At 55.8% G+C, this 13,302-nt stretch overlaps 1 protein-coding gene across 4 annotated transcripts in view; it reads left to right on the top strand.

Moving 5' to 3' along the window:
* The window catches only part of sdk2b (sidekick cell adhesion molecule 2b), a 1,174,030-nt gene that overhangs the window by 1,002,178 nt on the left and 158,550 nt on the right, over positions 1 to 13,302 (top strand). For all 4 annotated transcript variants that reach the window (XM_072483445.1, XM_072483444.1, XM_072483443.1 and 1 more), the window contains one exon: positions 9,446 to 9,610. In XM_072483445.1, the coding sequence (XP_072339546.1) occupies positions 9,446 to 9,610 (165 nt within the window). The remainder of the gene's footprint in view (positions 1 to 9,445; positions 9,611 to 13,302) is intronic.

Below are 13,302 nucleotides of genomic sequence, written 5' to 3'. Positions count from 1 at the left end.
CTCGCCCTACGGTGTGGTGCGATACATTCTCATGTAATGGAGGACGGGTCCAAAAAACCCATTCGTTTTGCATCTGGAGCACTGACAAAGACTGAAATGGGGTAGTCACAGTTGGACAAAGAAGGTCTAGCTATCGTTTTTGCAGTAAAAAGATTTCATCAGTACCTCTATGGTTGTTCGTTCACTCTATGTACCGACCATAAGCTATTGGTGTGTCTTTTCAGCGAGTCAAAATGTATCACAAAGTGAACAGCATGCCAATCTAAACAGACAATAGCACCACTAGCACCATTACATCCTTGGGAAAGGCCTGATTGCCCTTGGTCAAGACTTCATGGGGATTTTGTAGGTCTTTTCATAGGTCTTCTGTTTTTAGTCATCGTAGATGCACATTCTAAGTGGTTATATGTATGCATCAGAAGCAACATTACATCTCCTCGTATCATAGAAAGCTACGTCAAGTCTTTGCAACTCATAGGTAACTGGATTCTCTTATTTCTGATAATGGTACAACATTTACGAGTGGGTTGATCCAAGAGTTTATGCAAAGGAATGGCATACACCAGATGTGACTGCGGCTTTTCATCCAGCTTCAAATGGTTTGGCAGAGCGAACTGTTCAGGCATTGAAGGAAAGATTGAAGAGGATAGCAGGTGATATTTTACAGACCAAGTTCTTAAGGTTCTTATTTCAATATCCTATCACACCACAAATAACTACGGGACTCTCACCAGATGAATTATTGATGGGTAGGTGGCCAAAGTCTCACCTGGATCTGCTACATCCAGATGTCAAAGCAAAAGTGGGAAAGAGACAGAAAAAGCAGAAGGAGAGACGTGCATATCATGCTAAGGAGAGATGTTTAACCCGAATGGTGGTGTTTATATCAGGAATTTTGGGACTAACCAGCATTGAATACTGTACCTTTGGTAGTGAAATTGAACAATGGAAGAGTTGTTCGTCGGCACCAAGATCATATTCATCTAGTCGCCATAGCCCCAGATGACCATAGGCTGGTTTCCCATTTAAAGGGGGAGAGCTGACTGGTGGTGATTTAACCTGAGGATCACCACACCTCAGGTGAGGGGCAAGGTTGAGAAGGCAGGGCCTTCATGAATAACTTCAGCTGCTACGGGAATTGAACCCACACTGTTGGCCTTGCTCTGCATCACAAACCAGCTGTCCAGCTTACTGAGCTAAAACAGCCCCCAGTTCATTTACGCCATGACTTGGAGACAGCAAAAGAACAAAGAACACTACAGCATTGGAACAGGCTCTTTGGCCCTCCAAACTTGCCCCGATCATGATGCCTGTCTAAACTAAAACCTTCTGCACTTCCAGGGTCCGTATCCCTCTATTCCCACCCTACTCATGTATTTGTCAAGATGCCTCTTAAATATCGCTATCATACCTACTTCCGCCACCTCCCCCAGCAGCAAGTTCCAGGCACTCACTACCCTCTGTGTAAAAAAACATGCCTCACACATCTCCTCTAAACTTTTGTCCCTCGCACCTTAAACCTATGTTCCCGAGTAATTAACTTTTCTACCCTGGGTAAAAGCTTCTGACTATCCACTCGATCCATGCCACTTATAATTTTGTAAACTTCTATTCGGTCTCCCCTCAATCTCCGTCATTCCGGTGAAAACAATCCGAGTTTATCCAACCTCTCCTCATAGCTAATACCCTTCAGATCAGGCAGCATCCTGGTAAACCTCTTCTGTCCCCTCTCCAAAGCCTCCACATCCTGCTGGTAGTGTGGCGACTAGAATTGTATGCAATATTCCAAGTGTGGCCTAACTAAGGTTCTGTACAGCTGCAGCATGACTTGCCAATTTGTATACTCAATGCCCTGACCGATGAAGGCAACCAAGCATGACGTATGCCTTCTTGACTACTCTATCCACCTGTGTTCCAACTTTCAGTGATCTGTGGACCTGTATTCCCAGATAAAAGTTCCAGATAACACAGTAGAAGGAAATTCAGCTGTGGAAATGCAACAAGAAGTTGTTCCTGTTGTACCTGGTCTTCCAGTGGACTCTACTTCAGGCGAGGGACACTCATGCACTGATACACAACCTGCTCCTGCGCTCTCGAGTTCAGTTGAACCAAGCCAAGCATCGTCAGACTTGATGGAGTCACAAGTGGTACTGCAAATTACACGGCATATTCGCAAAGCTCCTGAAAGATTGACATAGAATTAAGGCATTATTTTATTATATCTGTTTTTAAGGAGGCTTAAAGTTTAAGGGGTAGAAGTGTTATAATTATGCATCTTCTTATTTATATCCATTGCAGATGTCATCAGTAAATGCTACGACATCATTAGTTGTTGTTACCTGTGCATATTCAGATTTGACTGCCATTAGTTCTGATGCTGTTATTTTGATGTTTAACTAGCTGGTCCCGGTTTTGAGTCCATACTATGGGCGAAATTCTCCGTTATCGGCGGAAAGTCCGCCAATCGGCGCAAAAAACGGCGCAAATCCGACTTGCGTCACGTCGGAAAAATGGGTCGATAGTCTCCGGCCCGAAATGGGCTAGCAGCGACGTAACGGGATCCGCGCTTGCGCAGTGGTTCACGCCGTGCAGCGTCATACGCGCCGCACGGCGTGACGGCTCATAAGGCCGCGCTGCTCCCCCCCCACCCGACCGCAACACCCGACCGCAACACCCGACTGGATGGCTGGCCGCCGCTCAGCCCCGAGGTTCGAGTCACGCGATGTGGAGGCGCTCCTGGACGCGGTGGAGCAGAGGAGAGATGCCCTGTATCCCGGGCACGGCCGCAGAGTTGCCCCACGCCACAGCCGGCGTCTGTGGAGGGAAGTGGCAGAGGCCGTCACCGCTGTGGCCCTGACACCACGGACAGGCACCCAGTGCCACAAGAAGGTGAACGACCTCGTCAGAGCAGGCAGGGTGAGCCTCCCCCATATCCCCCCTCCCCCATATCCCCCCTCCCCCATATCCCCCCCTCCCCCATATCCCCCCCTTCCCCCATATCCCCCCTCCCCCACATCCCCCCTCCCCCATATCCCCCCTCCCCCATATCCCCCTCCCCCATATCCCCCCTCCCCCATATCCCCCCTCCCCCATATCCCCCCTCCCCCATATCCCCCCTCCCCCATATCCCCCCTCCCCCATATCCCCCCCTCCCCCATATCCCCCCCTCCCCCATATCCCCCCCCTCCCCCATATCCCCCCTCCCCCATATCCCCCCACCCCCATATCCCCCCTCCCCCATATCCCCCCTCCCCCATATCCCCCCTCCCCCATATCCCCAAGTGAATCCAGCCCTAACCTTAACCTCTGCAATGCACGCGCAACCGATGGTGTGCATTCATATACCTGCCTAACAGTGTTGCCTTTTACCCCTGCCACCCCCCCCCCCCCACAGGAGAAGCGCGCACACAACAATAGGGAGCATGTGAGGACTGGAGGAGGCCCCGCTGATGAGAGGCCACTGACCGAACACCAGGAAAGGGCCCTGGAACTGGCTGGTGGACCTGAGGACCGGGAGGTTGCTGATGCAGAGGTCGGGGGCGTAGTAGCAAGTGAGCCACCGACAGCCCGTCCCCATATCCCCCCTCCCCTATATCCCCCTCCCCCGTATCACCTGATCACTGCCTGATGTCTAACCATGCATGCTTCATTGTGTATCGCAGGACCAAACGTCCAGGCACCCATCCCCGCAGGTGCAGACCGCCCGCAGGATGCCCCTCGGAGGCCACGGGAGACGGAGAGACCCGCACCCTCCGGCATGCGACGCCCGCAGGATGCTCCTCGGAGGCCACGGGAGACGGAGAGACCCGCACCCTCCGGCATGTGACGCCCGCAGGATGCCCCTCGGAGACCATGGGAGACGGAGAGACCCGCACCCTCCAGCATGCGACGCCCGCAGGATGCCCCTCGCACACCACGGGAGACGGAGAGACCTGGAGCAACAGGAAGACGACACCCCCGTCACGTGCGGGAGCGACCACCCAGCGATGAGGGGGGCAGCCACAGGCCCCCGTCACATCCGAGCCAGGACACCACTACCCAGGACACCACTACCCAGGACACCACTACCCAGGACACCACTACCCAGGACACCACTACCCGGGACAGCACTACCCGGGAAGACGAAATACCGGACAGTGACTCAGAGTGGATGGGTGGAGACGAACCCCCACCCCAAAGTGCCATGGACTCAGAGTGGGACGAAGAGCACGACACAACGCCACTGCTGTCACCAACACCCTCCACCATCGCAGAAACACTCACCTCGGTTGGGCACTTTAGTGATGAGGCGTCTGGTACACTCACTGGTGCGCACAAAACAGCCGTCCCGGTACAGCAGGTGGAGGTAGGAGCAGCAGAGGGGCCGGGCGGTCGGAGGGCAGCCCAGCCCAAGCGAACATCTGCCGCCCAGGTGGATCCCGGGTTCCTGCAGTTACCACACCCACACATAGATCCGATGCAACCACCGACCCGGAGACAAGCGAAGAGGGTGACGGGCGGCTTGCGGCGGCTGCGGTCGCAGGTGGAGGAGTCCACCCGCGTCCAGGAGCTGGAAGTGGTGCCGGTCATGCGTGCCACCCAGGCCGACACCGCACGGGTGGTGTCCGCGGTGGAGGCAATGGGTGCGACGGTGTCAGACATGGGGAACGGTTTGCGAGGCCTGGGGCTTTCCGTGCAGGCGACGTCTGTGGCCCAGGAAATGGCTGCCCTCTCACAGGAGGCCATGAGCCAGTGCCAGCGCCAGATGGCAGAGGCGCTCAACGCCATAGCCCAGTCTCAGCAGGCCATGGCCCAGTCTCTGCAGGCCATCGCTGAGGGCATCGGCGCCAGTGGCCATGTGCGAGCCGGCGTCGCACTGTCACAGACAGGGTTTGCCAACCCCCTGGGCTCCATGGCTGCAAACCTGCAGACCCCTGTCGATACCAGCACGGGCCTCCAGGACTGGCAGCGCCAGATGTCGGGGGGGCGTCGGATGGCCAGTCCGTTCGCATCCCCCACCCATGTAGAGGCCTGGGGGCCATCGGGCACCCCGAGGGAGGAAGAGGTGGTGTGGTCCGTCCCAGCTCCCTCTGTAGGGGAGGTCCCGGTACACCGCGACACCTCGGACTCCCCCCCTTCCGTCCCAGGTGCATCGGGTGGGCAACGGGCAGGACAGGCTGGCAGCTCGCCATCCCAGTCGCCCGGGCCGCAGCCTGGCCCATCTAGGCCAGGACGCCCCAGGAAACGGCCGCCAAAGGGATCCAGTGTCAGAGGGCAGGTATCACAGGAGTCCACCCCCAGTTCTGCTGTACCGCCTGGGGAACCACGTAGACGTAGTCAAAGGGCCCGTAAGGCCAAACAATTAGACACTGAGTAAGTTGGCACGGTTGCAGGGCACAGATGAGTTTTAGGGGCTAGGGCACGTGCATGAACTCCTTTGATTATTAAAGTCAATGTTACACCTACAGAAGCTGCCTTTGTGCTCTGTCCAAAGTGTGCGGGGGTGTCATGTACGTTGAGCGCAAGTGTGTGTGTGAGGGGTGGTCTTACTTCAGCCCCAGGTGAGTCTGCCCCCTTCCCCCTGGGCCGCCATCAACATCCCCCGGGCAGAGGACGGGACCGTGCGCTGCAGTGTCACAGCCGCATGCAGGGATGGTCCGGGTGGATGGTGGTACTGTGGCCATGGGTCAGACATAGTCCAACGATGTAGAGCCAGGAGCTCACCGCAGGGCGGGTTGTCATCATCCTCCATGGCCTGCGATAGACACGCGTCCACCCGCAACTGTGTGAGCCCGGCCCGTTGTGCCGCAGGTGGATCGGCAATGGGGGGGGGGGGTGGTGTGCATGCGGGTGGGGTGGGTGGGGGAGGGGGGTGAGGGTGCTGGGTGGGTGGATGGGTGGGGGGTGTGGGTGGTCGGCTGTTGCCATGGTGTGCGGTCTGTGGCCATACTACCCGATTCCCATGCCCATCTAGTCAGTGAAGCGGGCGTCTATCAGTCTGTCCCGTGCCCGCTTGGCCAGCCGGTTACGGTGGACAGCCACTCGTCTGTGTCTACCCCGTCTGCCCTGACCATTACCCCCATCCCCCTCATCTGGGGAGGACTGCGCCTCTTCCTGCTGCTCCTCCACTCCGCCCTCCTCTGCCTGCGGCACATCGCCCCTCTGTTGGGCTATGTTGTGCAGGACGCAGCACACCACAATGATGCAGCCGACCCTATCTGACCGATACTGGAGGGCGCCCCAGAGAGGTCCAGGCACCTGAAACGCATCTTCAGCACGCCAAAGCACCTCTCTATCACTCCCCTTGTCGCTACATGGGCATCATTGTAGCGGTTCTCCGCCTCATTGCGTGGCCTCCGTACAGGCGTCATCAGCCACGATCGCAATGGGTAGCCCCTGTCGCCCAGCCCCTCAGCCGGGGATGGCGTCCCTCGTACATGCCGGGGATGGATGACCGCGACAACACGAATGAGTCGTGTACACTGCCTGGGTGACGGGCGCAGACGTGCAGGATCATCATGCGGTGGTCGCAGACCACCTGTACGTTCATCGAATAGGTCCCCTTCCTATTAGTGAACACGGCCCTGTTATCTGCAGGTGGCCGCACGGCGACGTGCATCCCATCGATCGCGCCCTGGACCACGGGGAACCCAGCCACGGCAGAGAAGCCCACGGCCCGGGCATCTTGGCTGGCCCGGTCCACGGGGAAGCGGATGTAGCGGTGCGCCATGGCATATAGGGCATCTGTCACTGCCCGGATGCACCGGTGCACCGATGTCTGCGATCTGCCGGCCAGGTCCCCACTCGGTGCCTGGAATGACCCCGTTGCATAAAAGTTCAGGGCCACCGTAACCTTGACGGACACGGGGAGAGGGTGTCCCCCGCCAGTACCACGCGGTGACAGGTGTGCCAGCAGGTGGCAGATGTGTGCCACGGTTTCCCGGCTCATCCGGAGTCTCCTCCTGCATTCCCGGTCCGTGAGGTCCTGGTATGACTGCCGTGGGGCCGCGACGTCCTCCTCCCCCTCCTCGTCCTGTCGGTCGGGTGTCCCTCCAGCCTGGGCGGCTGCCGCCTGCCCCTCTGCAGCAGCCTGCGCCGCCTCTCTGGCACGCTCCTCCTCCTCCTCATCCAGGGCAACATAGACATGAGCGGCTTCCGCCACGGCGGCCAACATCGCTGGATTATCTGAAAACATGACGGCCTGGTGGGGGGAGGGGAACGACGACATGTCATCATTGCCCATATCCCCTCCTCCCCCCAGCCAGGTGGCATGGACCGCATGGGTCCAACTGTTGGAGGCTGGCACCTGGCCAGGTGGACCAACTCACTTGCCCTCCCATTCCCCTCCCCAGCAGGGATCTCCCCCCCCAACCTCCACCCCGGCACGGACACCCCCCCCCCAACCTCCACCCTGGCACGGACCCCCCCCCAAAACCTCCACCCCGGCACGGACACCCCCATCCCCCTCCCCGGCACGGACCCCCCCCCCAACCTCCACCCCGGCACGGACACCCCCATCCCCCTCCCCGGCACGGACCCCCCCCCAACCTCCACCCCGGCACGGACACCCCCATCCCCCTCCCCGGCACGGACCCCCCCCCCAACCTCCACCCCGGCACGGACACCCCCATCCCCCTCCCCGGCACCGACCCCCCCCCCCCAACCTCCACACCGGCACGGACACCCCCATCCCCCTCCCCGGCATGGACCCCCCCCAACCTCCACCCCGGCACGGACACCCCCATCCCCCTCCCCGGCACGGACCCCTTCCCGGCACTCCCCCGGAGCCCAGCCTACTCTAACCACCCCCCCCCCCCCCCCCCCGCCGCACACACACACACACAACCCGAGACACACCTCTCCTCACGCATTCAGACTGCGGCCACGCCATCGCCTGCCCAGAGCCAATCCCCCAGACCGTCACTCACCTCCACGCTGGTCGGCGTGAACCTGGAGCACAGGGTCACGCCGATGAAAAGGAGGTTTAATTTACGTCGACGTGAACGGTCATCACGTCGACGGGACTTCGGCCCATCCGGAAGGGAGAATATTGGCAGGCCGAAAATCGTCTGCCTTGCGCAGACCTGTGACATTCTCCGCGGCAGCGGCGCCATTAACCCCCCGCCGACTTTTCTCCCTTCGGAGACTTCGGCAACCGGCGGGGGCGGGATTCACGGCGGCCAACGGCCATTCTCCGACCCTCTGGGGGGTCGGAGAATGACGCCCCTGCTTCTGACACAAGGGGCAAAATTCTCCCCCAATGGCGCGATGTCCGCCGACTGGCGCCAAAAATGGCGCCAATCATACGGGCATCGCGCCGGCCCAAAGGTGCGGAATGCTCCGCATCTTTGGCGGCCTAGCCCCTCAATGTCGGGGCTAGGCCGACGCCGGAGGGATTTCCGCCCCGCCAGCTGGCGGAAATGGCGTTTGTTGCCCCACCAGCTGGCGCGGAAATGCGGCGCATGCGCGGGAGCGTCAGCGGCCGCTGTCAGTTTCCCGGCACATGCGCGGGAGCGTCAGCGGCCGCTGTCAGTTTCCCGCGCATGCGCAGTGGGGAGAGCCTCTTCCGCCTCCGCCATGGTGGAGGCCGTGGCCTCCGCCCCGCGCCCCCCCCCCCCCCCCCCCCAGGACCCCGGAGCCCGCCCACGCCGCCTGGTCCCGCCGGTAAATACCAGGTTTGATTTACGCTGGCGGGACAGGCAATTTCTGGGCGGGACTTCGGCCCATCCGGGCCGGAGAATCCAGCGGGGGGTCCCGCCAACCGGCGCGGCCCGATTCCCGCCCCCGCCCAATCTCCGGTACCGGAGACTTCGGCGGGGGCGGGGGCGGGATTCACGGCGGCCAACGGCCATTCTCCGACCTGGCGGGGGTTCGGAGAATGACGCCCAAGGAGTGGGCATGGGCATGTCTTAAACTCATGCACACTTTCGCAACACAGCCTGGATCGCCTACTTGATCTCTTGTGCCCAATTATAAAGTACCGGTAACTAAAACATGAATTTGTGGGAGAGAATTTGAGGCTGGCTACTCATGCAAGCATCGCAAGTTGTGGCTGAAAAGGCCGATATGCAAAACTATGGGGCGGAATTCTCCGTTCCGGAGGCTAAGTGCTGGCGTGAACGAAGAATCCGCGGGAGTTTCACGATGGGATAATTGGCGCGAAACCCTCACCGATTCCGGCATAGTGAGGGGATGGCACCGGCGCCGTGTAAAACGCCCATGGATCGCACAGAAAACGGCCGGAGAATCACCGGGTCCCAGGCCGCGCATGCGTAGGGCTGATGGCCTGCACCGGTCACGTCAGAAAACATGGTGCCGACCATGCTGGAATCCTCACCTGTCCATCCCGCCCATGATTTTTGAATCTGGGAAAAATGGGATCATCTTGCACACCAGTTCAATTTATATGCGAGGATTTATGGAATTGTGTAAATATTTGTGACAACGCCACTTTTGTGTTTTCCAGATGAAGGATTGTGGGATATTCTAATTAAGGATGTTCCCAAGGAAGTAACCTCTTACACTTTCGGCATGGACATCTTGAAACAAGGTGTGAGCTATGATTTCCGAGTAATAGCAGTGAATAATTACGGCTATGGAACACCCAGCTCCCCTTCTCCATCTGTTTCAGGTACAGAATTTGCCTCTTCAATTGTGTTAATATTTGTAGTTTAGAGCTTATTTGAATCTGAGTCCTCAATTATTAGTCACCCCTGGATCGAGTTTCTATTTATTTAGCAAAGTTAAAGATTTAATCCATAAATTTGATATAAACTCAGGTGGAAGCCAACATGCACACACAGTGTTAGTGGGATTATTTTGAAACGATCTAATCTTTGTTTCTCTCTTCATTCAATTTCTCAAAAATGTCTCAGGTTTTGTGAAATTTAAGGGAGCTGTTAAAAATTTAGAATTGCTGTATGTACCTTGTCACATTCAATGAAATAATTTACTCCCAAGCAATCATGTAAAGAGATCCTATGTGAGTCAACCCCTGGAAGAGGTGGATCCTGTGTTCCATTGTACTTCAGCAATGACTCAGACTGTCACAGTCTATCACAAAATATTGCGGGTGTTAGAAAACTGAAACATCTCAGGGGATAGCTGAACCATCGGCGAGAGGACAGGTCCTGCATTCACACTTGTGCATTCTGAGCTCAGGACTGGCCAGGATTTGATTTTAGCCGGGATCATCGGTGACCTGCTGATGCACTCACTCATCAACTTAAAGTCCAGTGAGGAACGACCTAATGTGGGAAGAACCTTGATGCTTTTGGTGTCATTTAATGATGCAAGCACTGCCGTGACTGAGATGCAGCCCAGCCTAGGGATCTCATCTTAAAGAGCATGTCTTGGGTTCAGACACTAACAGTGAGGAGAGCCAGATGTCTCTGGCGCACCATTGCTGATGAGCTGTCCTCAACCATTGCTGTCCCTTGAGAATGAGGGTTCGAAACTTGCCCATCATACACTCCCAACAAACATTTACACACATCTCCCTGGCAACACACAAGAGTCTGGAGACTAGTTGCACTGAGGTTGACATCACATGCACGTTAATGTTAAAATGGGACACTCTGACTGCATGCAAGAATGGTTGAACCTTGAGATAAGAGTATTCCAAAGAGCAAAATCAAAATGCTTTCAATTCAAATACTCATCCAATGAATTTCAATAAGTGTAATTTATTGACAGTGGTAGCACACCCATGAACCAGAGGTGACATTATTTATTTTTAGCTTTCCTAACCCGACCACCACACCGACATCCGCAGCAGAGGTGGAGGCAGCCTGATGACTGCAATGACCCTTGGTGAAAGTCCTCTGCTGGCCCTAGCCTTGGAGTGGCCCATAAGGGTGTCACACTCAGAGGTGGAAGAACCCTCAGTAGCTTGCGCTGCTGGAGTGGGTGCAGGCAGAGAAGGGATTCTGAGCAACTGTACACCCTTTGAGTGTCTTGAGTGATGGCCCCAGGTGTCCAGCTGATGATAACCCTCCCTGTGGATGCCCAAGAGCCCCAGCATGACTCCCGCAGGAGATGCAGTACTTGGAGAGAGGTCAAGGAGCGTCGTCCTCATATCGCCTACATCCCAATAGTGCTCACCAGGGTGTGTGGCTATGGAGTACAGGGCCGAGCGCAACTCCAGCAAGACCTCCTGAACTAAGGTCTTCGTGGTGGTCGTCGACCTTCCCATGGTGGCCTCAAGGCGCTTACATGCCAGAGCCACAACGTCAGACAGAACGTGAATGGACACCTCCATTGTTCGCCCTAATCTGCTGAGTGACTGTCAAATCTCTGCCTAACTTTCTGCCTCCTGCCATTGCGTCTCCACCTCTTCCAGAGGCTCATCATCTGACTGGGACTGAGCGGACGGCTGGTCTCCAGCAGCCCTCCGATTGCCAGAGACCTGGGCTGTCCCTGCCTCCAATTGCTGCGGGGACCTGACAGTGACATGTTCTCCAGAAAGTGACTCCAAACCTAATCTAGAGCTGCACTCCACCGAGGTGTGTGTGTCTGTGTTGGTGGAGGGTGTGGGGTGAGCCCTGTTACGATTCTTCAGGTGTACTTCTGAGTCTTGGAGTGCTGCCCAGCGGCATGGATGGCCTCGATCTGCTGGTGCCTGCTAAAAATAAATAACCATTTTAATGGAAGAACTGGAGCTATTTCAGAGTACATTTGACTCACTGTGATTGTCAAGATTTGACAAAATGATGAAGTTGTGATCCTTACTGGGTTGTTGGAAGAGGCCAATCTCCACTCTGTCCTCCCCAGCAAGGTCAGCTGCACCCTCCATGAATTCTGTGAGGGCAATGATCTCTGCCGTCCCTCCCCTATTCTGCTCCCTTAACTTTGTTGTGTGCCAGCAGGACCTGTATGAAAATGAAAGAGAGGCATGTGATCAGAGGGACGGTGCATAGGTTGGGGTGTTCGTGGTGAGCCCTCCTCAAAAGAGCCAGGGTGTGTCCATGAGTGTTGATGTATCCCCGGCTAATAGATGTCTGTGACCTGTGAAGAGAGTAGCTGTGTGAATACATGATGCCATGCTGAGAGTTTGATACTGGAGGGAGTTGAGAAAGGACTTAGTCTGGCAGAGTGGTTGAGATAATTTATCTATTTGCTGAACTGCATGTTGCTTCTGGCATGGCTGCTGGCCTCCTAGGCAACGGCCTCCCAGGCCAGAGAGGTGAGGTTGCAGAGCTTCCTCAAGCGATGGCTGGGATAGAGGGCATGCACATGCACCCAGATATCTACATTCATGGCCTCGGGGGCATGGTTGAAAGGGGGCATTTCTTGAGGCCACCACAACCGCCCTCCACTGCACTTAAAGAAAAACTGGAAAACTCCGCCCAAAGTTTCACAAACCCACCGAGAGGACTCACTGCGAATATGTCTTTCTCGGCTCGTTCAAGACTGTGAACAAGCGTTTGCTTCTTCTTGGCTTGAAATCACATTGTTCCTTTTCAGTCTGCCTTTTTTTGTTCTTGATCGAATTAAAAGTAAATGTGCTTTAGGAAGCTTTTGACAGAATGGAGAGCTGCAAATCTTACTGGTGGGGCAAGCTGGTCACATTTTCAGTTCCAGCTAACATGCTTTTAGTGCCATCCATATCAAAATCTTTTACGGAATGCTTATGTGCTACAGATGGTGATGTGCAACTACAAGCTATCCCATACGTGATCAGCCAATAGGACGGTGTTCTCGTCAGCTCTGTGCTCTTCTTCATATGCCACCAAAACCTTCCTTCCCCTTCCTTCCCTCACTGCTCCTTCCTCCAGGCAATTCAGCAGCAACCAGCACTGGAAACACTTAGCAAACTGAGCAATATCAACAGCAACAGAGACAGAGAGATTAGCAACAGCAGCAGCCACTTTCCACCACAGTAACAACCTCACAACTCCAAAGTCTGCACTGGCAGTGCCGGCTTCGGATTGGCCATACGAAATTGCCCCTTAGTGTCCAAAAGGTTAGGTTGGGTTACGGGGATAGGGTGGAGGCGTGGCCTTAAGTAGGCTGCTCTTTCCAAGAGCCGGTGCAGACTCGATGGGCCAAATGGCCTCCTTCTGCACTGTAAATTCTATGGTTCTGTGAAAACCTTCATTTGAAGGTTGTTGTTTACTTTCTTTGAACTTTCTGATCAGTAAGTCAGAAACATTAAAAGGTTCAAAACCAGATTGGTTGAAATGGTAAATTGTAACTGCTAACTGAGCTGTTGTGGTCAGCTCTTAGTTTACTAAGTTCCACAAACGTGAGTGATATAAGACGACGACAGGCAACTGTAACATTTGTGTGTGTTTATGCAGTCACGATACAAACCTACTCCTG

The sequence above is a fragment of the Scyliorhinus torazame genome, chromosome 18 (assembly GCF_047496885.1).
Source record: "Scyliorhinus torazame isolate Kashiwa2021f chromosome 18, sScyTor2.1, whole genome shotgun sequence".
Taxonomy (NCBI): Eukaryota; Metazoa; Chordata; class Chondrichthyes; order Carcharhiniformes; family Scyliorhinidae; genus Scyliorhinus; species Scyliorhinus torazame.
The sequence above is the reverse complement of the archived record's forward strand: the minus strand, read 5'-3'. Positions and strand labels throughout refer to the sequence as shown.